This window comes from Rana temporaria, chromosome 9, assembly GCF_905171775.1.
Source record: "Rana temporaria chromosome 9, aRanTem1.1, whole genome shotgun sequence".
Taxonomy (NCBI): Eukaryota; Metazoa; Chordata; class Amphibia; order Anura; family Ranidae; genus Rana; species Rana temporaria.
This window is the reverse complement of record NC_053497.1, coordinates 29,306,494-29,331,296: the sequence shown is the minus strand read 5'-3', so window position 1 is coordinate 29,331,296 and position 24,803 is coordinate 29,306,494. Positions and strand designations below refer to the sequence as shown.

The following is a 24,803-nucleotide window of genomic DNA, read 5'->3' as shown; positions in this document are numbered from 1 at the left end:
GAGCAATCTTAACCAAAAGATGAACACAAGTTATACAACCTGGACCAGGGGTGGAAATATTCTTCTCTGGTTTTAGGAAGAACTGGGTTTTTGAATTTAACTTAAGCCCCGGGCCATTTGGCTGACCAAAGACCAGAGCACTTTTTGCGAATTTGGCACTGCGTCGCTTTAACTGACAATTGCGCAGTTATGGGACGTGACTCCCAAACAAAATTTACGTCGTTTTTTTTCCAACAAATAGAGTTTTATTTTGGTGGTATTTGATCACCTCTGCGATTTTTATTTTTTGCGCTATAAACAAAAATAGGGCGACAATTTTGAAAAAAATTCAATATTTTTTACGTTTTGCTGTAATAAATATCCCCCAAAAAATATATATATAAAAAAAATCCCCTCAGTTTAGGCCGATACGTATTCTTCTACATATTTTTGGTAAAAAAAATTTGCAATAAGCGTTTATTGATTGGTTTGCGCAAAAGTTATAGCTTTTACAAAATAGGGGTTCGTTTTATGGCATTTTTATTAATATTTTTTTTTTTTACTAGTGATGGCGGCGATCAGCGATTTTTATCGTGCCGGCGACATTATGGCGAACACATCAGACACTTTTGATGCCATTTTTTGACCATTGTCATTGACACAGCGATCCGATCAGTGTTATAAAAATGCATTGATTACTGTAAAAATGACACTGGCAGTGAAGGTGGTGGAGTTTCTTCATGTTACAGGTGTGTGTACCCTGTCTCATATCTGAGCAGGAGGATGGGAGTGGCCCTTGGCCAGCATGGCCATTGCTGGAGGCGACTCGGGGCCCTGCTTACACGCTTACAGGGTTATATGCTAAAAAATAAACACACTTTTTTTTTTTTTTGCTGCTGCAAATATATGTTTTTTCCAAAAATGATCTATAAAGTAATCTATGCATTATGTGGAGCGATGCACGTAGAAGTGGAAGCCTCTCACCACACATTTCAGCGGAGGAATGTAAAGGGGTGGAGATGTCACAATCTTCCTGTTGTTTTCCTGCTGTGTGTGGGAACACAATAAACAGAAATCTAGCACTTCTACAGACAAGCCCAGCACACTATAATGCCTGCCTAAAATACAATGGCCCAGATTCAAGAAGCACTTGCGCCCGCGCAACCATAGTTGCGCGGCGCAAGTGCTTACTTGCTCCGGTGTAACGAGTGCTCCTGATTCAGGAACCTCGTTACACCGACTGCAGCCTAGGATGTGATAAACATAAGCCTCCTTATGCCTTCACATCCAAGGCTGCATTCTTGCGTTGGCCGCTAGGGGGCGCGGCCATTGTGATCGGCGTGTAGTATGCAAATTGCATACTACCACCGATTCACAAAAGTTGCGCGGGCCCTGCCTACGCAAGGTACGGAGTTTCCGTACGGCGCCTTTAGCATAAGGTTGCTCCTGCTAATAGCAGGCGCAGCCAATGCTAAAGTATAGCTGCGCCTCCCGCTCGCGACGTTCAAATTTAACGTCGTTTACGTAAGTGAACCGTGAATGGCGCTGGACGCCATTCACGTTCACTTACAAGCAAATGACGTCCTTGCGACGTCATTTGCCGCAATGCACGTCGGGAAAGTTTCCCGACGGAGCATGCGCTGTTCGCTCGGCGCGGGAGCGCGCCTAATTTAAATGATTCCCGCCCCCGGCGGGATCATTTACATTAGGCAGCCTTGCGCCCGGCTGCTTAGCATATTGCCCGCGCAATTTACGGAGCAACTGCTCCGTGAATCGCGGGCAAAGCGCAATATTTGCGTGGGCGCAGAGAAAAAAATTTGCTCTTTGCCCACGCAAATATTGCGCGATTCTACTTGAATCTGGGCCAATATATAGAGAACGGTACTAGTTTCTAAACCAGACTTATGCCGCGTACACACGATCGGAAATTCCGACAACAAACGTTCGATGTGAGCGTTTGGTCGGAAATTCTGACCATGTGTAGGCTCCATCGGACATTTTCTGTCGGACCACAAAAATTTGAGAGCTGGTTCTCAATTTTTCCGACAAGAAAAGTTCTTGCCGGAAATTCCGATTATCTGTATGCTATTCAGATGCACAAAAATCATACGCATGCTCGGAATCAATTTGACGCATGCTCTGAATCATTGAACATCATTTTTCTCTGCTCGTCGTAGTGTTGTACATCACTGTGTTCTTGACGTTCGGAATTTCAGACATTTGTGTGTATACAACACAAGTTTGAGCGAATATTCCGTCAGGAAAAAATCCACAGTTTTGTTGTTGGAAATTCAGATGGTGTGTACGCGCCATTAGTATGTAAACACACAGATCCCCGTTCTTTCAGGGGAGAAATGACCGATTGTGTTTTCATACAATGTATAAACAGCGATCTGTCATTTCCCCTACTAAGGCTCCATTCACACCTTGGCGACAAAATGCCCGACGCCGGACGCTCGTGCCGCTGGAGGGGAGAATTCCCATTGCTGTCTATGAGATGGTTCACATCTCATAGACGCCGTACGCCTGCCGCCTGAAAACAAGTCCCGGACCCTTTTTTTCAGGCGGCATTGGCGTTCGGCCATAGAAAGCAATGGGAAAGATTTGGTAAAAAAAAAAAAAAGTTACACGAATCGCGGCAAAATACGCCGCGTACGTGGCGTTACTTGTCGCGAAGGTGTGAATGCAGACTAAGTCCTATCCCCCCTTCAGTTAGAACATGCAGAGGGAACACATTTAACCCCTTGATCGCCCCCTAGTGTTAACCCCTTCCCTGCCAGTGACATTTTTACAGTAATCAGTGCATTTTTATAGCACTGATCGCTATAAAATTGTCAGTGGTCCCAAAAATGTGTCAAAAGTGTCCGATGTGTCCGCCATAATGTCGCAGTCCTGATAAAAATCGCAGATCGTCGCCATTACTAGTAAAAGAATTAATAATAAAAATGCCATAATTCGATCCCGTATTTTGTAGACGCTATAACATTTCTGAAAACCAATCAATATACGTTTGAGATTTTTTTTTTACCAAAAATATGTACAAGACTGTATATCAGCCTAAACTGAGGAAAAAAGTTGTTTTTTTGAAAAAAAAAAATGTGGGATATTTATTATAGCAAAAAGTAAAAGATAGTGGGCTAGATTCAGATAGAATGGTCTATGTGCCTGCGTAACGTATCTCATATACGTTACGCCGCCGTAAATTTGGGGCGCAAGTTCCGTATTCACAAAGAACTTGCGCCCTTAGTTACGGTGGCGTAACGTATGTCGTCCGGCGTAAGCCCGCCTAATTCAAATGTGTTTGATGTGGGCGTGTTTTATTCAAATTCTCTGTGACCCCACGTATTTGACGTATTTCACGAACGGCGCATGCGCCATCCATGGAATATCCCAGTGTGCATTGCTCCAAAGTACGCCGCAAGGATGTAATGGTTTCGACTTGAACTTAAATGACGTCCAGCCCTATTCGCGAACGACTTACGCAAACGACGTAAAATTTTAAAAACTCCGCGCGGGAACGACGTCCATACTTAACATGAGCTATGCCTCATATAGCAGGGGTAACTTTACGCCAGAAAAAGCCTAACGTAAACGACGTAAAAAAATGCGCCGGCGGGACGTACGTTTCCGAATCGGCGTAAATACCTATTTAGCATATTCCTTGCGTAACTATATGGAAGCGGCACCTAGCGGGCAGCGTAAATATGCAGCCTAAGACACTTACACCAGTCGGATCTTAGGGAAATCTATGCGTAACTGATTCTTTGAATCAGGCGCATAGATACGACGGCCGGCACTCAGAGATACGACGGCGTATCAGGAGATACGCCGTCGTATCTCCTATCTGAATCCGGCCCACTGTGTTTTTTTCAAAATTGTTGCTACTCTTTTGTTTATAACGCAAAAATTAAAAACGGCAGAGGAGATCAAATACCACCAAAAGAAAGCTCTATTTGTGTAACAAAAAGAACGCAAATGTTGTTTGGGTACAGCGGCACATGACCGCGCAATTGTCAGTTAAAGCGACGCAGTGCCAAATTCTAAAAAGTGCTCTGGTCAGGAAATGGGTAAAATCTTCCGGGGCTGAAGCGGTTAATTGCAGCTGTCACCATCTAGGTTTGAGGTATGCATGAGTTCATTTACTTAAATTTAGCACGTATTCAAGGCGCGGAACAATTTTTTTCTTTTTTACAAAATAGCTTTAAAATGTTAGCAGCTATGCTGAGTGTTAGTCCGGTAGTCTGTTTTCTTTAGCGCGGTCCTGATGGCATTAATGTCTCAGACTGCACTCTGCCCTCCTCGCTCATTACACCTTCTGTGCTATTACTTCCTTCTGTCACTGCTCAGGACTGATGGGTTCTATTTCTGTACTCACTCGCTCTAGTGCACCTGCATCCTGCCCGGCTCTGCTGTACTCATCATTCCCTCTCTCTCTCTATATAATCTTATCCAAAGGCTGTTATTCTGAATTCACTGGCTTATTGAACAACCTGGTGCAAGCATGCAGCTAGTGAAGACAGAGGAAAGTCATTGACAATGCTCCAATCATGTGCGATTGCTTGTTACGGGATGCTATTGCGTGCAACTTGTGTATCTTACTCCATAGAGAGCAGTGGCGGCTGGTGCTCCAAATTTTTGGGGGGGGCGAAAAAAGAAAAAAAATTGCAGCCTCACTGTGCCCATCAAATGCAGCCACTGTGCCATCAATTGTCACCACTGTGCCATGCCATCAAACGCAGCCACTGTGCCATCAATTATCACCACTGTGTCATGCCATCAAACGCAGTCACTATGCCATCAAACGCAGCCACTGTGCCATGCCATCAAACGCAGTCACTGTGCCATGCCATCAAACGCAGCCACTGTGCCATCAATTGTCACCACTGTGCCATGCCATCAAATGCAGTCACTATGCCATCAATTCGCACCACTGTATCATGCCATCAAACGCAGTCACTGTGCCATGCCATCAAACGCAGTCACTGTGCCATGCCATCAAACACAGCCACTGTGCCATGCCATCAAACGCAGCCACTGTGCCCCTTAATTGTCGCCACTGTGCCAATTGTCACCACTGTGCCTTTTAATTGTCGCCACTGTGCATGTCACTGTGCCCTTTAATTGATGCCACTGTGCCCTTTGTCTCCACTGTGCCCTTTGTCACCACTGTGCCCATTGTTGCCACTGTGCATGTCACTGTGCCCTTTAATTGATGCCACTGTGCCCTTTGTCGCCACTGTGTGCTTTGTCACCACTATACCCATTGATGCCACTGTGCCCATTGTCACCGCTGTGCCCTGTAAAATGCACTTACCTTTCTGTTTCCACGTCCCTCGATGTCCTCTCCTGCCCTCGATGACGCTTCAGCCAATCAGGTTACCGATAACCAGAATCGGTGAACCTAATTGGCTGAGATGGCCATCAGTCTTATCCAAGGGACGCAGCCCCCCGTACGTTCCGAGGATAAGACATCCGGGAGCCGAGGGGCTGTACTCGGAAAGCATATCAGAGCCGCTGGCTCTGATATGCACTTCCGCACAGCCAACCAGCTGCCGTTATTCAGGTATCCGGCGCCCTATGTCCGGCCATCTGAATAGACCAGCGGCAGCTGGCCACAATGCATGAATGTATGTTATTTGCGAGAGCCAGAGGGGGCGGCACTGCAGAACGACATTCTTAATGTCTTAAAGGGCCTGTTTTTTTTTTTCTTGTTTTTTTTTATGACTACAGGAGGGGGGGGGGCAGCGCCCGGGCGCCCCCTATGGACGGGCTGCCACTGATAGAGAGTCATTTTGTTTCATCTGTTTAGCGGTCATATGCTACTCCTAGCGATTCATCGCAAGTAATTTTACTAGCCTGATAAGCCTAACATCCAGTCATCTAACATTTCCAGAAGGTTTTCCTATCAGCTGCTGAACTAGTGAGTTTTAGCCCACGTTCACATTGGGCCGATTTGGCATGTCAAATCGCCAGGGTTGCCACCTTTTCTTCAAGTCAAACCCGAAAACCTCATACACACGCACGGTTTTCTCGGCAAGAACCAGCAAGAAAATTGCTGGCCTGCTCTCTATTTTCCTCGTCGTGATTCTCGGCAGTGTTTTCCTGCCGAGAAACCCGAGCATCTGTATACTTACCTGTCGCCGTGGAAACCCGCGCATGCTCGAAATGACTTTGACGCATGCGCAGTAGCTTCCAAGGGCAGTGAAGGGTGCAGCAAGATGGCGGCGACTGCATTGAATGTGACGAGTGCAAAAACAGCTCTGGCAGCAAAACAGTTAAAGGATATGTTTACCTTTGTAAAGAAAGAATAAATGCACATCTTTTTAAAGCAAAAAACACCCCAAAAAGTGTGTTTTTCTTTTCTACTAGGGGCCTGCAAAGCTTTGCACCCACAATCAGCAGATCGTGGGTCCAATGCAGGGCTCTTGCAGACTGTCTGTGCAGCTGTCCGCCCGTACCTCATACGGGCAGGCAGTCACACACTTACAGGAAGCATCAATGAACTACCTAGAGCCCTCAACAGTGCCCTGGTAGTTAAGTTCTATGTAACTATATATAATGTTTTGGGGTTCTATGTAATATTCTAGCAAAAAATCCTGGTTTTACACCAAATATCAGAACAATTTTAGCAAAAGGCCTGGTCTTAAAGTAGTTAACACATTCATCAATGCATGACAATGGGCCATAAAAGCAAGCACTCTGGCCCGGATTCACGTACAGCGGCGTATATTTGTGTGGTCGTAACGTATCCGCTTTACGTTACGCCTCCGCAACTTAGACGGGCAAGTGCAGTATTCTCAAAGCACTTGCTCCGTAAGTTGCGGCGGCGTATCGTAAATAGGCCGGCGTAAGCCCGTCTAATTCAAATGTGGAAGATGTGGGCGTGTGTTATGTAAATGTTATGTGACCCCACGTAAATGACGCTTTTTACGAACGGCGCATGCGCCGTCCGTGGACATATCCCAGTGTGCATTGCTCCAAAGTACGCCGCAAGGGCGTATTGGTTTAGACGTGAACGTAAATTACGTCCAGCCCCATTCACGGACGACTTACGCAAACGACGTAAAATTTTCAAAATTCGACGCAGGAACGACGTCCATACTTAACATTGGTACGCCTCATATAGCAGGGGTAACTTTACGCCGGGAAAAGCCTAACGTAAAGGCGTATCTGTACTGCGTCGGCCAGGCGTACGTTCGTGAATTCGCGTATTTAGCTGATGTACATATTTCTAGGCATAAATCAGCGTACACGCCCCTAGCGGCCAGTGTAAATATGCAGTTAAGATTCGACGGCGTAAGAGACTTACGCCGGTCGGATCTAATACAAATCTGTGCGTAACTGATTCTAAGAATCAGGTGCATAGATACAACGGCTCAGACTCAGAGTCGGTTCACACTAGGGCGACACGACTTCCAGCACGACTTTCAGAGGCGACTCCGACACGACTTGAGCATGAACCACAGGGCAATCTGGGGCGATTTACAACACGACTTGAAGTCGTCTCCAGGACAGGAGACTTTCCAGTGGCCAATCAAACAACAATCAACTCTGTGGGAGGGAGAGGGAGGGAGAGGTTTGCCTGAGAAATGTATGTTATCTTCCTGGAAAGTCGCTTCAGTCAAGACAGTGATCAGACTTGGATCAGACTTGGAGGCGACTTCCATTGAAATCAATGGGTACAAATTCCCTACAAGTCGGATTGAAGTAGTACAGGAACTTCTTTTGAAGTCGGAGCGACTCGAGTCGTGTGTATTAACGCTCCCATAAACTTGCATTGTTTTTCTCGACAGCGCGACTTGGGACGACTTGAGGCGACTTCAAGTCGGATCCCAAGTCGCCCCAGTGTGAACCGGCTCTCAGAGATACGACGGAGTATCTGGAGATACGCCATTGTATCTCCTTTGAGAATCTGGAATGTGGCAAAAGGGGGTCACGTCTATGCCTATTCTAAACTAGAAAACAGCACAGTATCAGTCTTTGCTTTAAGAAAAGCACTAAGTATCACCAGCTAAACCTTGCTTAGACATGGGATGAGTGGAAAGTTAAAAGTGGGTAATAAACCCAACTCTACGGGAGGTTCCCAATCCTAGTGGCTTCTGTCTAGAGCAGGGGTCTCCAAACTTTTTAAACAAAGGGCCAATTTACTGTCTTTCAGATTTTTGTGGGGCTGGGCTAGAGCCAGTGGGAGCACAATAAGTGCTGGCCTCCAGTGGGAGTAAAAAATGCCCCATCTTTGGTAACAGTAGGAGGAATAGTGGCCCGTTGTTGGTGTCAGTGGGAAGAAGATTGGCCCGTCGTCTATGTCAGAGGGAGGAAGAGTGGCCCATCGTTGATGTCAGTGGGAGGAAGAGTGGCCCATCGTTGGTGTCAGTGGGAGGAAGAGTGGCCCATCGTTGGTGTCAGTGGGAGGAAGAGTGGCCCATCGTTGGTGTCAGTGGGAGGAAGAGTGGCCCATCGTTGGTGTCAGTGGGAGGAAGAGTGGCCCATCGTTGGTGTCAGTGGGAGGAAGAGTGGCCCATCGTTGGTGTCAGTGGGAGGAAGAGTTGCCCACAGTTGGTGTCAGTGGGAGGACAGGGGCCCACCACTGGTGTCAGTGGGAGGAAGAATGCACCACCTTTGGTGTCAGTGGGAGGGCAGTGCCCCACCGTTGGTGTCAGTGGGAGGAAGAATGCCCCACCGTTGATGTCAGTGGGAGGAACAGTGGCCCATTGTTGGTGTCAGTGGATGGAATAGTGCTCTAAGGGCTGGATAAAGGCAAAGGGCTGCAGTTTGGAGATTGCTGGTCTGAAGGATCAACCAACCTAATTCTGGCCTTATACAGTACAACAATAAATTGTTGTTCACAAAGCAAACCTTTCCTTTACATTAAAAACAATTTCTCAGCTCAACAAACAAACAAAAACATCAGATTGGTCGAATCAGAGTGGATTTTTCTAGTTTCTAGAAGTTCCATTCCAGGCTGGTTGGACAACAGTTGGAGGATCTCCCCTTCACCACAGATCTTGTCTTCAGGTCTCTGACACAAAAACAAATGCTGCATCATCCTCAGGGGCCCCTGCAACTGGACTTTGCTGCAACATTCATCTGTAGATTAGGGTGACCACGTGTCCCGGATTGCCCGGGACAGTCCCGCATTTTGCAGGTCTGTCCCGGGCACATTCATTCCAGGACAATACAGTGTCCTGGAATAAAACTGACACAGCCACCCCCCGGGCCAATCTGATGCCCCCAAAAAAGGCCGCCATATCACCACTTTACTCACCGACAGTACTTGTCCTGGCCAGGAAAGCCTGGAGGAGCACAATCCCCGCCCCCTGCTTGTGATTGGAAAAATCATAAATCCCGCCTCTTGTGTCCAATCACTGTGCTGTGATTCGTTACAGCACAAGCTGATTTTTGGGAAAGGAGGGTGTCCCTAAATAGTAGTTTGGAAATGTGGTCACCCTACTGTAGATATCTCTACGAATAACATTGGCCCAGATTCAAGAAGCACTTGCGCCCGCGCAACCATAGGTTACGCAGCGCAAGTGCTTACTTGCTCCGGAGTAACGAGTGCTCCAGATACGGGAAACTCGTTACACCGACTGCAGGCTAAAATCTGCGCGGCATAAGGCTCTTATGCCTCGCAGATTTTAGGCATTCTTGCGGGGGCCGCTAGGGGGCGCTCCCATTGTGTATCAGCATGTAGTATGCAAATTGCATACTACCACTGATTCACAAGCTTGCGCGGGCCCCGCGCAAGCCAGGTACGGAGTTTCCGTACGGCTACTTTTAGCGCAAGGCTGCCCCTTCTAATAGTAGGGGCAGCCAGTGCTAAAGTATAGCTGGCCTTCCCGCGCCGTGAAATTTGAATTTCACGGCGTTTGCGTAAGTGAAACGTGAATGGCGCTGGACGCCATTCACGTTCACTTAGAAGCAAATGACGTCCTTGCAACGTCATTTGCCGCAATGCACGTCGGGAAAGTTTCCCGACGGAGCATGCACTGTACGCTCGGCGCGGGAGCGCGCCTAATTTAAATGATTCCCGCCCCCGGCGGGATCATTTAACTTGCGCGCGCTTACGCCGGGCAAATTTGCCGGCGCGCCCTCGCAATTCACGGAGCTACTGCTCCGTGAATCGAGGGCAGCGCAAAATATTTGCGGGGGCGCAGGGCAAAATCGTTGCCCTGCTCCCCCAGCAAATATCGTGCAATTCTACTTGAATCTGGGCCAATATTTTTACCAGGGTATAGAGGTCCTGTCCTGGGTGGAGGCACTGCCAACTTTACTATCAAACCCACTCTTCCACTTAGCATAGGTTCTGGTTCTCTTACCTACCTACTACAGGTAATTTGTCATAATCTCAACATGAGGGCAACATGTTACATCTCACATTTGAGCTCTATGGGCCTCCCAATGCACACCACACATTTATTTTTTTGGGCAAGTTGAGCAACAGTGTACATGGGCCCCAAGGACTTGTTCACAACATATTCACTGAGTTTTTCTGCATATCACCCAACATGCATGACATAAACAGAGCACATAGGAAACAGTTAGGCCCCAATCATACTTTGCGTAGCAGGAACTCACAATTCTGTGTGGGCAATGTTTATGCGAAGCCCATTCACTCCAATGGGCTGCTGTATGCGCGTTTGTCCCTCAAAAGTAGCTCCTGCTCCTTTTTGGATCACAAGCTTCACGTGATGTTTTTAATGTTGCGTTTTGCCGCGAATGCAGCGTAATTCTGTCGTGCAGCCAAACCGCACTGCATTTGGGGTGCAATTTAGAATAGATGGTACTCAAACACACGTTGTGTGGTTTTGAACAATTTCCATGCTATTTGGTATCACGGGCAGTATCATGCCCATAGGTGTGCGCAGACCATGGCACTAGGGTGTGTACCCAAAGATCAAATGCACGTGTGTATGTATATATATATGAGTAGAGCAGTGGACAGTGTCCGTAGGGAAGAGATTGCTGTCAGTAGTTTATTTTTATTATTTATTTTTTATTATAACAATTTTTATTTTATTTTTATTTAATACGATATTATTATTTTTTTTATATACATTTTTTTAGGAAGAGATTGCTGTCAGTATTTTTTTTTTTTATCATAACTTTTTTTTTTTACAATTTTTTTATTTTTATTTAATACAATATTATTTTTTTATATACAATTTTTTTGGAGCTGTATTGGGGGTTTTGGTGAGATATCAGAGGTCCAGGGCCGGTGCTACCACTGGGCAATCTAGGAAGCCGCTTAGGGCACCCTGCTGCCTAGGCCACTGGTGTTCCTACTCTCTTCTCTCTGCAGAAAGCAAATAAGTCTCAGCATCAGCAGGCAGCGGCCGAATGAATTTAAGCAAGCAAACCTTCATTGATGGGCACTAGTAGGCTGCATTGATGGGTGCTGGTGAGGCTACATTTGATGGGCGCTGGTGAGGCTGCATTTGATGGGCGCTGGTGAGGCTGCATTTGATGGGCGCTGGGGAGGCTGAATTTGTTGGGCGCTTGTGAGGCTGCATTTAATGGGCGCTTCATTAAAAAGGTGGGGTTTACATGGGCAGGGAAAAGGTGGAGTCAGGGGTGGAGCCAAGGAGGGGGGCAGCAAAATTAGGTTTCGCCTAGCATGGGTGCTCAACCTGTGGCTCTCCAGCTGTTGCGGAACTACAATTCCCATGAGGCATTGCAAGCCGCTGACAGGTACAAGCATGTCTCCCAAAGGCTGAGGCATTATGGGAATTGTAGTTTTGCAACAGCTGGAGAGCCACAGGTTGAGCACCCATGGCCTAGGGTGTCAAAAATCCTTGCACCAGCCCTGCAGAGGTCTAAAACAGACCCCTGATATCTCACTTTTAAGACAGAGATTCCCCATTCCCTTCTTCTGCAGCCAAACCGCAGGGGGAATCAGTGTAGCACAGCGTGATTAGTGTGTGCCCAGGCACACCTGGCACACCCTGTGTGCATGCCTATGATCATGCCAATATGACCCGTGATTCCAAATCGCCAAGTGTGAACGGGGCCTTATATTCTATGTGCCCTGTTCACACCATACAGGTGCGGTGGTGTACAGAAAGGCGCAACTCAAGGCATGCACAAGCCCTAAGAGGATTGGTACTATACCTCTGCTCATACAGAACAAGAACAGACAGGCAGCATACGGATCGTGATCGGCAACCTTGTGAAGCAGGAAAATAACATGCACAAATATGAAAAGTCTAATGCGTTACATAGATCAAGAGATGTGCATAAAAAACAGTATGAAGGGATATAATAAAAAAAAGCATGCAATATTTAGAGTAGGAGAAGAGATACTGCACATTTATACAAGAAAACAACATATCGTATATACTCGAGTATAAGCCAAGTTTTCAGCACATTTTTTTGTGCTGAAAATGCCCCCTCGGCTTATACTTGAGTAACCTCTTTGCGCCTAATCTCCCAGACTTTGGGGACCCGGTACCGGCCAAACTTGGCACACATGTAGCCCCACTCTTCCTCTACAAGTGTGCAAAGTTTGTTGTCCTGGGGACCTAAGGCTGGGGAGCACCGATTTTTCAAAGCCAGGCACCCCTTCCATAGACTCCCATGTTAAATGGTAATTTCTCTGGTGACTTTGGGGACCTGGCCAGCCGTAGGTCCCCTATATCGGGAACTTGGCACACATATAGCCCAATTTCTCCTTTACAAGTGTGCAAAGTTTGTTGTCTGGAGGACCTAAGGCTGGGGAGCACCGATTTTTCAAATCCGGGCACCACTTCTATAGACTCCCATGTTAAACGTCAGTCTAGTCATGGACACAGTGAAGAAAGGGCACATTGAGGCATGGCCACAGTGAGGCATGAGCACATTGAGGCATGAGCACATTGAGGCATGAGCACAGTGAGGCATGGGCACAGTGAAGCATTGGCACAGTGAGGCATGGGCACAGTGAGGCATGGACATGGGCACAGTGAGGCATGGACATGGGCACAGTGAGGCATGGACATGGGCACAGTGAGGCATGCAGATGGACCCCCTAGGCTTATACTCGAGTCAATACGTTTTTTTGTGGTAAAATTAGGTGCCTCTGCTTATATTCGGGTCGGCTTATACTCAAGTATATACGGTACTTTGAGAGTTCCAGAACTTTAATAAATCGTTAAAAGTAGATAATGATAGCACAAAAAAATAAAATAAATTATATATAATTTTATTTATATCATATTGATCTAGAGCAGGATCACTTTGCACCTGCAAAAAAAAAAAAAACAGGGACAGCAAACCATCCCTGGCTATATAATGTTCTTGACAAGGGCATCCTTCCCACCCATACCAGCACAGCATAAGATACCGAGAACTTTATATATTACGGGGAAGGGACAGTCCATGATTTTGCATTTATGGAATGGTACTAAACTGATGAACACAGCTCATTATCCCGTATCTACCATCTCCCACCCCTCACCAGATCTGCACAACCAGAAATCAAACCATGAATTGTTTGTCGTGGGTTATTGTTCTTTTCCGTCTTTAGCTGGATATCGGAAAATGTTTGCCTTGGCATACCCGGCTGTTTGCATTTAATGGTCCATATATGTGATTTTATACAACATCTGGGCCGATTAATAAAAACAGCAGTTGTAGACTACTAGCTGGATTCAAAAAGACGCGCCTAACGTTAGGCAGGCGTAGCGTATCTCATATACGCTACGCCACCGTAAGTTAGAGAGGCAAGTGCTGTATTCACAAAGCACTTGCATCTTAAGTTACAGCGGCGTAGCGTAAATGTGCCGGCGTAAGTGCGCCTAATTCAAATTGTGAAGAGGTGGGCGTGTTTTATGTAAATAAAGCATGACCCCACGTAAATGACGTTTTTATCGAACGGCGCATGCGCCGTCCGTGGACGTATCCCAGTGCGCATGCTCCAAATTACGCCGCAAAGACTCATTGGTTTCGACGTGAACGTAAATTACGCCCAGCCCCATTCACGGACGACTTACGCAAACAACGTAAAAATTTTAAAATTCGACGCGGGACCGACATCCATACTTAACATTGGCTGGGCCAGCTTTTTGTTGGACTAACTTTACGCCTGAAAACGCCTTACGTAAACGGCGTATCTTTACTGCGACGGGAAAGCGTGCGTACGTTCGTGAATAGGCGTATCTCACGCCCCTAGCGGCCAGCCTAAATAGAAAGCCAAGATACGACGGCGCAGGCCGTCGTATCTTAGCTAGATTTAAGTGTATCTCAATTTGAGAATACACTTAAATTTACGACGGCGCAGATTCAGAGTTACGACCGCGTATCTACTGATACGCCGGCTTAACTCTTTCTGACTCTGGCTATATATCTGGATAGACCCCCTTATACGGGAAGCAATGGGTAGCCAAAGATAAGGACACCATCATTTTTTTCCCCCCATTTTTGGGCATCATCGTGGCAAAGTATTGTACATTTGATTATGCAATGCCCTTTATATATACCAACAAATATTCCATGCATGTGCCTACCTGATTGGATACAAACGGTTTAAATTATTTTTATTTTACATAGTATTAGTAAATCTAAGGTTGGCTGTACAAAGATTGTACGGTCAGGTTGTAACGTGTATGGCGGCGACCCTTAGTCACTGATCTGACCATCGTTTTCCTGTTATCCCTTCTCTAGGAGTACATAGTAGTTCCTAATTTCCGTGACCCCCTCCCCCCCCCCACACAAAGCCATCAGTCTTACCTTGGCACAGCGGCAGGGGGAAGAGGAATAAAACTATCCATTGGGTGCCCATCACAGCTGGGTAGTATATTCTGAGTGCTCACCAGTTTGCGGGCAACTCAGTTCGTTTCCCACACAGCTCCGTCCCCATCACACAGTCAGAGAATGAGTGAGGTCACAACCAGGGAAGTGCCCCCCCATCCTATATCATTGTAGGACAAACTGCACCCTATCCACTTCCTGACTGCAGACAATAGGGAGAGCCTGAGAACCGACCAGGCTGGAGGGGGGGTGGAGAGAGAAGGGAAATATTACACAGTCACAGATCCAAAATATGACAGGAGACTGGACCAGGCTAAGAGTGTTCAGGACGCAATATATTTATATATCCTCTGCGCTTTCACAGATCAGCGTTCTGTGTCTCCTCCCATTGCGCCAAAATGTTATGTTATCAGAAAAGTTAGGGATGACCAGATTACAGCCCTCCAAATTTGGAGGAACTAAAAGTCCCAGCAAATCTGTGCTACATCCAGATCCTAAATAAACTACAGGTACCCATTTACTAAAGGAGTTGTTTTTTACTTTGGCATGTGTTTAATTCAAACACCCGACAGATCGGGGGACATTTACAGGAAATCTGTAGTGAACACAGGCCAGAAAATATGAAATTTTTTTAGGCTCCATTCACTCTTGTGTGAATTGTCATGTGACTTTGAACACAAAGTCAACAGTCCATGGTTTTCAATGGCACCTGTGCAGTTGCAGCAAGTTTGAAAAGGCGCCTGCACTACTTTGATGACATTTAGTGCCAGACAGGGCCGTCTTTAATGTTGATTGGACCCTGGGCAAAAAAAGTTTTTGGGGCCCCCCTCAGTAGTGTATTTAGGTTTTGTACTGCCCTAGGCCTGACTAAACTCGTGCACCCCCTAATTTAAATATGACCCTCCCCCTTCCTGTCAAGCCACACCCCTTTCTTTGAGTGGGGACACTAGTTCTTAGGGCCTGGGGGGGAGGGCAATGGATTCCCTTTGCATATATTTCCTCTCACTTCCTGTTTGGCTATGGGGCAGAAAGTGAAGGGAAATGTCTGCAATGGGACATTTCTCCTCCTCACCTGTACATAGTGCCCACTGTCATACTATCCACACTTCTCTCCTATACATAGTGCCAGCTGCCATACCCTACACACTCCTCTCCTGTACATAGTACCCGCTGTCACACACTTCTCTCCTGTACATAGTGCCCACTTTCGTACCCTCCACCCTCCTCTCCTGTACATACTGCTCACTGTCATACCCTCCACACTCCTCTCTTATACATAGTGCCCACTGTCCTACCCTCCACACTCCTCTCTTATACATAGTGCCCACTGTCATACCCTCCACACTCCTTTCTTAGGCCTTGTACACACGACCGAACATGTCTGCTGAAACTGGTCCGCGGACCAGTTTCCGCGGACATGTCCGACCGTGTGTAGGGCCTACCGGACAGTTTTCCGGCCTAGCGGACAGGTTTCCAGCGGACAAAAGTTTCTTAGCTTGCTAAGAAACTTGTCCTCTGGAAACCTGTCCATCGGACATGTCCGCTGGTTAGTACGTCTAACCAGCGGACCGAAATCCCCCGCATCCTTCGAAGTGATTCGTCGCATGCGTGGAAACATTGAACTTTCGATTTCATCGGACATGTCTGGTCGTGTGTACAAGGCCTTATACATAGTGCCCACTGTCATACCCTCCACACTTCTCTCCTATACATAGTGCCCCCCTGCAAAGTGCTGCTCTAGGCCTGGGCCTTGTTGGCCTAGGCCAGGATACAACGTTGGCCCCCCCCATACAATAAATATCAGCTAGACTTACTGTATCAGACCAGGCAGTGATTGCGATTGATTGCTAGAGGTATATCATTACCACTTACTGACTGGTTGCTAGAGGTTACAGCACACATTACAGCTCACTGATTACAGTGATTAGTTGCAAGAGGTTACAGTATATGATTTCTTCACTGCAGAGGGGCATGATATACATATGAATGTCACCGGCCTCAGCTATTTACATATGAATGCCACCGCTATTTATATATGAATGACCGTTATTTACATGTAAAAACAGGGTCTGCAGGTGAGACATCTGTACACAACAATAGGGCAGAGCTGGGCAGCATTAGTAGCAGCACTTCACACTGGGATATCAGGACACAGCACAGGACTAAAACTTCAAGGGACAAGGAAATTTGAACTGGGATAGTTGGCAAGTATGAGGCAACTGCTTTGGGCCCCACAACAATGACAAGGCCCAGGGCAGCTGTCCCTTTTGCTCTGCCTTAAAGACGGATCTGGTGCCAGAGAGTAAAGTCGCATCAAAAATCGCACTGGAAATCGTATGACTTTGGAGTCACACAAATGTGAATGGAGCTTTGGTAATTCACATATAGTCCAATTGCCTACAGAAAAATAAAAATAACAATATGATAAACCATGAATAATGTGTTCTATTTTATAAAATGCAACACATTATGCATGGTTTGTTTTAAGTATGCAGCAATCCTTTGTTTTTCTTCTCTATATATTAACTGTTGGAATACTTGATTGCATGGAAACAATTACTGGAGCACATATCTATCACACACATACACAGTAAAACCTTAGATTGCGAGCATAATTTGTTACAGAAACATGCTTGTGATCCAAAGCACTTGTATATCAAAGGGAATTTTCCCATAAGAAATCATGACAACTCAGATGATTCCTTCCACCAAGGCTGGATTAACAGTCATAAGGGCTTTCTCAAAATAGGCCCATTTGCCCAAAAAAAAAAAAAAAAAAAAGTTTGACTTTGAGGGCTGTAGCTCGGCGACCAGAGGGTAGGTGAAGACCCAACCGACCGCTGGTTATAATATGGGGCTGCTATTTATGGTTCCGGAGATACAGGGCTGCTTGCACAGTCTGTCAGAACTCAGAAGCTACATACAGAGATATACAGAGCTACATACAGAGAGTTACATACAGAGAGTTACATACAGAGCGTTACATACAGAGCGTTACATACAGAGCGTTACATACAGAGCGTTACATACAGAGCGTTACATACAGAGCGTTACATACAGAGCTACAGAGAGTTACATACAGAGCTATATACAGATCTACACACAGAGCTACATACAGAGCTACATAGAGAGTTACATACAGAGCTACATACAGAGAGTTACATACAGAGAGTTACATACTGAGCTACATACAGAGAGCTACATACAGAGAGCTACATACAGAGAGTTACATACTGAGCTACATACAGAGAGTTACATACTGAGCTACATACAGAGAGTTACATACTGAGCTACATACAGAGAGTTACATACAGAGCTACATAGAGAGTTACATACAGAGCTACATAGAGAGCTACATACAGAGAGTTACATACAGAGCTATACAGAGCTACATACAGAGCGGCCAGTACAAATACAAGCTGACACACTCTGCAGCAGACTGAGAGGATGAGCTCACAGGGCTTAGAACAATTATTTGTATATTACTTATGGCAATCAACCCCTTGCCACCCAGGCCAATTCTGACACTCCTCTCCTACATGTAAAAACCCTCAAACATTATATATATCGTTTTAGCAGACACCCTAGGGAATAAAATGGTAAAATGGTGATCTTTGCAACTTTTTATGTTACACGGTATTTGCGCAGCAATTTTTCTAACTTTTGTTTTGGAAAGAAACTGCTTCATCCTTAACAAAAAACCTACCTCGTAAGTGCAATCCGTTGCGGATTGTCACTTGCCACGTCATCTGACGCCAGTTGTGGATTGTCACTTGCCACGTCACCTGCTACACCTTGCGGATTGTCATGTGCCTGCTAAGGTGGTGTTTTGCTTATCTCTTGCTTCTTTGTCTCAGAGTCAGGCAGCAGAGAGATAATGTAATCTCTCTGCTGCCCACACTGCTTGCACAGTGAGGTCGGAAGTTAATGCAGGGAATGCGGGGCGGTGAGAGATTATGTCATCTCTCTGCTCCCCTGCCCGTCGGCTCGCTGATTGGCCAGCCGCCCACTCACACCTAGCCTGCTCTCTCACCCGCCCACACACTGAGCCACTGAAGCCCGGCCAATCCACACTATCAAACAAACCGAACCACCGGGTCCACCCACGGAGTCACCCACTCTCTCATCTGTACATGGAACCGCCCGCTCTCTCATCTGCCCGGCCCGCAACAAATTTCTCAGGGGTGGCAATTTACCCATTACCCCTGGTCTCTGCTTAATTGGCGTAATTTCAATCCATGTATGGCCCGCTTGACCACTACGCAGTCCCTAAACATCCTTTCACAAACCTTTAAATTACGTAGTGCCGACTATCATACTATCCACACTTCTCTCCTGTACACAGGGCCGCTGATAGAAATCATGGGGCCCCGTACATCCTACCTGGCGGGGCCCCCTTTGCAGCCCCACCCTCAACTCCGCCCCTGGCCCCTCCCCCATACCCGCCTTGAAACAAAGTGCAGGAACAGACTGGATGAAGTACATATATTTGATCCAGCTTGCCCGTGCCACCCTGCTGCAGTAAATGTGTAGAGGGTGGGCAGCAAGCAGTTAAAAGGAAGAGGTTGGGTCTGATCTGAGCCTCCCATCACAATTATAGAGCGATGGATCTAAATGGACCTGTGTCCATTTACACCTGCCTACCTCTAATCCGATCCGCTAAAGTCCAGGGATCCTCAAACTACGGCCCTCCAGCTGTTGTAGAACTACACATTCCATGAGGCATTGTTTCACACTGATATTCACAGACATGACTAGGCATCATGGGAATTGTAGTTCCTGAACAACTGGAGGGCCATAGTTTGAAGACCCATGCGCTAAACAAAACAGAAAGGGATCTGTTCCCCTCCGTCTAGCGGATCGGATTGGAGGGCAAGTCGGGTGTAAGCGGAAAGCAGGTTTGTTTACACCAACCGCCATTAGAGTAGAGTGGGCTGTGTCCGTGTCTGCTCTGCATAAGCTGAGTGGACACAGACCTGTCATCAGCCCACTCCATTCAGCCGGGATCAGTGGACACTGGACAGATTCCCCGCTGAACAAGCAGATTCTACCCAGTCTTAAAGCCTTCATTGCAAACAGCAACACAGGGAGCTTAAAATCAGCATTATAACACATGACATACATGACATGGCTGTTGGGTGCTGACCTTGTTAACTTATGACCAATAAGCTACAAAATCTGCACCCAACAGCCATGTCATGTAACACACAGTGAGAGAGAACCTGCTGTCTGCTGCCTGTGTGTTATACATATAGATATGTATGGTGGCATTAAAGAGGAGCTCCAGTCATATTTTTTTTTTTAAGTTAAAATTATATACATAACATATTCCCTTAAGCATACTAACAGCTCCCCAATCGATCAGCAAATTATAGTAATCACTTGTCTTTATGCTGCATGTAATTTTCTGGCCGTTTCCATTGCATGTGTGGGCATCAGCTGCCCAGTTCCTGTTTCTTCCCTGTACGGTGGAGAGGTGCATGCTGGGTAACTAGCATGCACCTATCGAATGACTACATACACAGAATGTACAGATATTGTTATATTCACCCACCCCCAGCAGTAGCCACGAATTCCAGCTTCCTCCTCTGCCTCTGGACTCTGTCAGCTGCCTGACTCCGCCCACCTCACACTCTCTATTTCTTACGGGCTAACTACAGAGAGGGGAGCTGAACAGATCACTCCGCATCGGCGGGAAGCAAACAAGCGACCGCATCTGCAGGCTGACAGGTAACATGTAAGGAGCGGAGCGGGCGCTGGCTGCAGTGCGCATGCGCCCGAAATTAAGAAAAAAGTTCCTCCACTCCAACATCAGGGGCCCGGAAAATCATAGCAATTATACACCCCCCTAAGCTAGTAGAATCGGCTTAGCGGGGGTGTAATTCAGCCATTATTTTTTTTTCATTTTTTTATTTTATTCTGCGCTGTCTGAGGCTGCCCGGGCCCCCGGAGGATGTCGGGCCCGGTACATTAGGGCTGGCTGTACTGGCCTATCAGCAGCCCTGCCTGTACATACTGCTCACTGTCATACCCTCCACACTTCTCTCCTATACATAGCACAAGATGTCATACCCTACACACACTCCTCTCCTGTACATAGTGCCCACTGTCGTACCTTCCCCACTCCTCTCCTGTACATACTGCTCACTGTCATAGCCTCCACACTTTTCTCCTATACATAGTGCCCACTGTCATACCCTCCACACTTCTCTCCTATACATGTTGCCCACCATCATACCCTCCACACTCCTCTCCTGTACATACTGCTCACTGTCATACCCTCCATACTCCTCTCCTATACAAAGTGCCCACTGTCATACCCTTCACACTCCTCTCTTGTACGTACTGCTTACTGTCCTACTCTCGACACTTCTCTCCTGTGCATAGTGCCCACTGTCATATCCTCCCCACTCTTCTTCTATACATACTGCTCAATGTCTTACCCTCCACACTCATCTCATGTACATACTGCTCAGTATCATACCGTCTACACTCCTGTACATACTTCCCACGTTCATAAACTCCTCTATTGTACATAATGCCAGCTGTCATACCCTTCACACTCCTCTTTTTTACATACTGCCCACTGTCATATTCTCCACACTCTTCTCCTGTACATACTGCCCACTATCATACCCTCCACACTCCTCTCCGGTACATACTACCCTCTGTCATCCCACTTCTTCAATGTCCCCGGCTGGCGAGAAGTCTGCTCTGGTACTGGCCTCAGCTTGCTTACTGTGGTCTCCGGTAGCAAGGTATATGGTCCCTTAGGGGCGACAGCTTCCCCTCTACCTCCATCTACAACTGGTTCCCCCGGCGGCGGAACCGTTACTTCTGGTTGGACTACAAGCCTGCAGTCCCAACCCTACGCTGCTTTTCCTGTTTCTGGATAGGCCCTCAGACAGCCTAGCAGCCAGATGTCCCCGGGATAGGCATTCGATTTCTGGTCTAGCAGCCCGGGGCAACACAACACATCCACCAAGACAGCCGTCCAGGTGGCACAGAACCCCGATCACCTGACTCCATCCAAATAAATAGGTTCTCCCAGCAGGCCAAGGGACCCAAGGAAATCCCTGCCCATTGACTGAGACACCCCATTCATTCCTAATCTATCCTTGCTATGCCCTTGTCTTATCTAATGTCACCAGATACCCGGCCATCTAGCAACAGAAGAGAGAAATGCAGCAATTCCAGATTTAGGGCAAAATCAATTGGCCAAGGCAGGTCTCCAGCAGATCTGTCCGTATCTGTGTGCCCGCACATCCCGTATGAATTATTGAGCTAGTATGCCTTCTTTTTTTTTAAAGCAGAAGTAAACCACCAGCTTTAAAAAAAAAAAAAAAGAAAAACACACACACCCCGACCACACTTGGCACAAGAGCACATCGCGGTCAATTCTCTAGCTATGCTGGGATCTCGGTATGCTCTTTTCAAATAATCAGACTTCTCCTGATGCCTCCTCTGCACAGCCTTTCACTGGAACGCTCAGTGTGATGCTGCTTCTCCTCCCCCAGCTCTTATGCAACTGAGAATGAAGGGAATGTCATAAAAAAAAAATATGTTTTTTTTATATCTATACAAAAAAAGTTTTGCATTACATTTCCATTTAAACTAAATGGAGTGTTTTACAAGGTGATCGTTTACAATGACTTTAAACTTCAGCATTAAAGTGGATGTAAACCCGAATTTTTTTTTTTTGCTGGCACAATTTAGAGTATAAGATTTCCTATCATCTGTGCCCAGTCTAGCCACACAGAATTAATCCTCTTTTATTGTTCAGTGAGATAAATCTTGACAAACAGAGAAAAACTTTGTCAAATCCTCCCCCTTGCTTTGAGTGACAGGTTATTTACATATCCCAGGGCTCGACAAATCCCGGTCGTCAGGTCGCCATGGCGACTAGAAATAGGGTCCTGGCGACTTGGCTGGCGCCATCTGGTGGTGAGCCGTTGGCATTACAAGTTATTATTGTTGGAGACTGAACATTGTTTCATGCTATGTTATACATTGCTTGGTTTATTTCCCTGTGTATTTGGAGTATGTCCACTAGATGTCACTATACACAGATAGTCTATCATAATGTTCTTTGTGTTAACTATCTGTTACTGCATCTTTCCTGTTATCTATGGTTGTTGTTTTTCTATATCTTGTGTGCTAACATGAGCACCATGCTCTCTGCTGTATGTCTCTTCAATACAAATGAATCCAAGTAAACTACAGCCATCCATATATGTCTGATTATTCTTTGCATCATCTGCACCAGCCAACAAAGGTTATGGGCCCAGACAACGTGAATCATCAGACAGCTGGAACAGAGGCCTAGTCTTCATCTGCACACCATCTTTGATCAAGCTGCGGAGGAAATCTGCTCTGAGGTATCCAGGTGTTTGGAATACGAGCAAGGTACATTAATCATGGCTAGCAGCGGGGATCTTAAACTGGGGATCACTAAGCTAAATAGTGACAACTACCAGATGTGGAAGTTCAAGATGGAGATGTTGCTGAGCAAAGATGACACATGGGATGTCCTCACCACAGACAGGCCGGATGTAGACAACCAGGAGTGGGATAAGAAAAACAGACAGGCAAGAGCCACAATAGCCCTACTGGTAGAAGATGAACAGCTTATCCACATAAAAGGGGAAGATACTGCCAAAGGTATGTGGAATGCACTCCGTAGATTACATGAGAGCTCTAGCTTAAACAACAAGTTATATTTACTAAGGAAGCTGTACCAGTCCAAACTGACTCCAGAAGGGGATATGCAAGAACATATAAGAAGCGTGCTGGAGATTGTTGCACAACTCAGGGACCTCGGAGAGGAGATCAAAGATAACCATGTGACAGCAATACTTTTATGCAGCCTGCCAGAGTCATACAACCCTCTGATTAATGCATTAGAGACAAGATCTGAAGCAGAACTCACATTACAGTTAGTGAAATCTCGACTTTCAGATGAATACAAGCGCAGAAAGGAGCAAGCTTCTCACAGGCAAGAGAGCGATACAGGAGCAGCACTTAAAGCAACAGACACTAAGATGCCAAACTGGAAGGCCAAACTATGTTTCCGGTGTAACAGGGCTGGGCATTTCAAGCGCGACTGTCCATTGTGGAGGAATGAGCAGAGGGAAAAAGATCCCAATCAGGCACTCATAACCATGATGAAAAACAACGACCAAGCAGCGTGGCACGGAACTTTTAAAGTGACAGATGCCGTCACCAACCATAAATGGTATATAGATTCTGGAGCAACAAGTCACATGACTAACGACAGAGAATTCTTTGTAGAGCTCAATCCAGACAAGAAAGAAGCCATATATCTTGCAGACGGGAGTTGCACAACTGCTGAAGGAACAGGACATGGAATAGTCACTTGTAAAAATGAGGATGGACAAGTGTTAAAAATACCAATGACGGATGTATTGTATGTTCCCGGACTCAATGGCGGCCTTATATCAGTCAGGCGACTGGCAAGCAAAGGACTAACCACAACGTTTAAAGGTGACCAATGCACTATCCAAGATGGGGAAAGAGTGATAGCAACAGCTAAAGCGGGCAAGCACCTTTATGAACTTGATGTTGTTGAGCAAGAAACAAAGCTCTGCACACATAAACACAAGAACTGTATTCATTTATGGCACAGACGTCTGGGCCACAGGCACCCTGACAGCATACAGGAGCTGGCCAGACGGGATTTAACGAAAGGCTTCAAGTTAACAGGCTGCCCAAACACGCTAAGGTGTGAATGCTGCATCAAGGCCAAAGCCACCAGAGTAACCCCACCAAAGGCAAGTGAAAGCAGAGCAACAAGACCGATCGACCTAATACACACAGATGTATGCGGGCCTATGAGAACAACCACCCCAGGAGGAAATAAATACATATTAACTTTTATAGACGACTACTCAAGGTTTACAGTGACATACCTAATGAAGAATAAGTCAGAAGTATTCGACAAGCTGAAGGACTATGTTACCAAAGTAAGCAATAAATTTCACAGAAAACCATTAGTACTCAGAAGTGATAATGGTGGGGAGTACACCGGGTTTCAAGTTGAGAATACACTCAGGGAACTAGGAATAGAACATCAAAAGACT

The 24,803-nt window shown here is 46.4% G+C and overlaps 1 protein-coding gene across 1 annotated transcript in view; it reads right to left on the bottom strand.

The window, feature by feature from the left end:
- Positions 1–14,884, bottom strand: part of NOTCH4 (notch receptor 4) — a 146,301-nt gene extending 131,417 nt beyond the window's left edge. The window contains exon 1 of the mRNA XM_040323033.1: positions 14,683–14,884. Coding sequence (XP_040178967.1) covers positions 14,683–14,734 — 52 coding nt within the window. The 5' untranslated portion in view covers positions 14,735–14,884. The remainder of the gene's footprint in view (positions 1–14,682) is intronic.
- Positions 14,885–24,803: the final 9,919 nt, after the last annotated feature.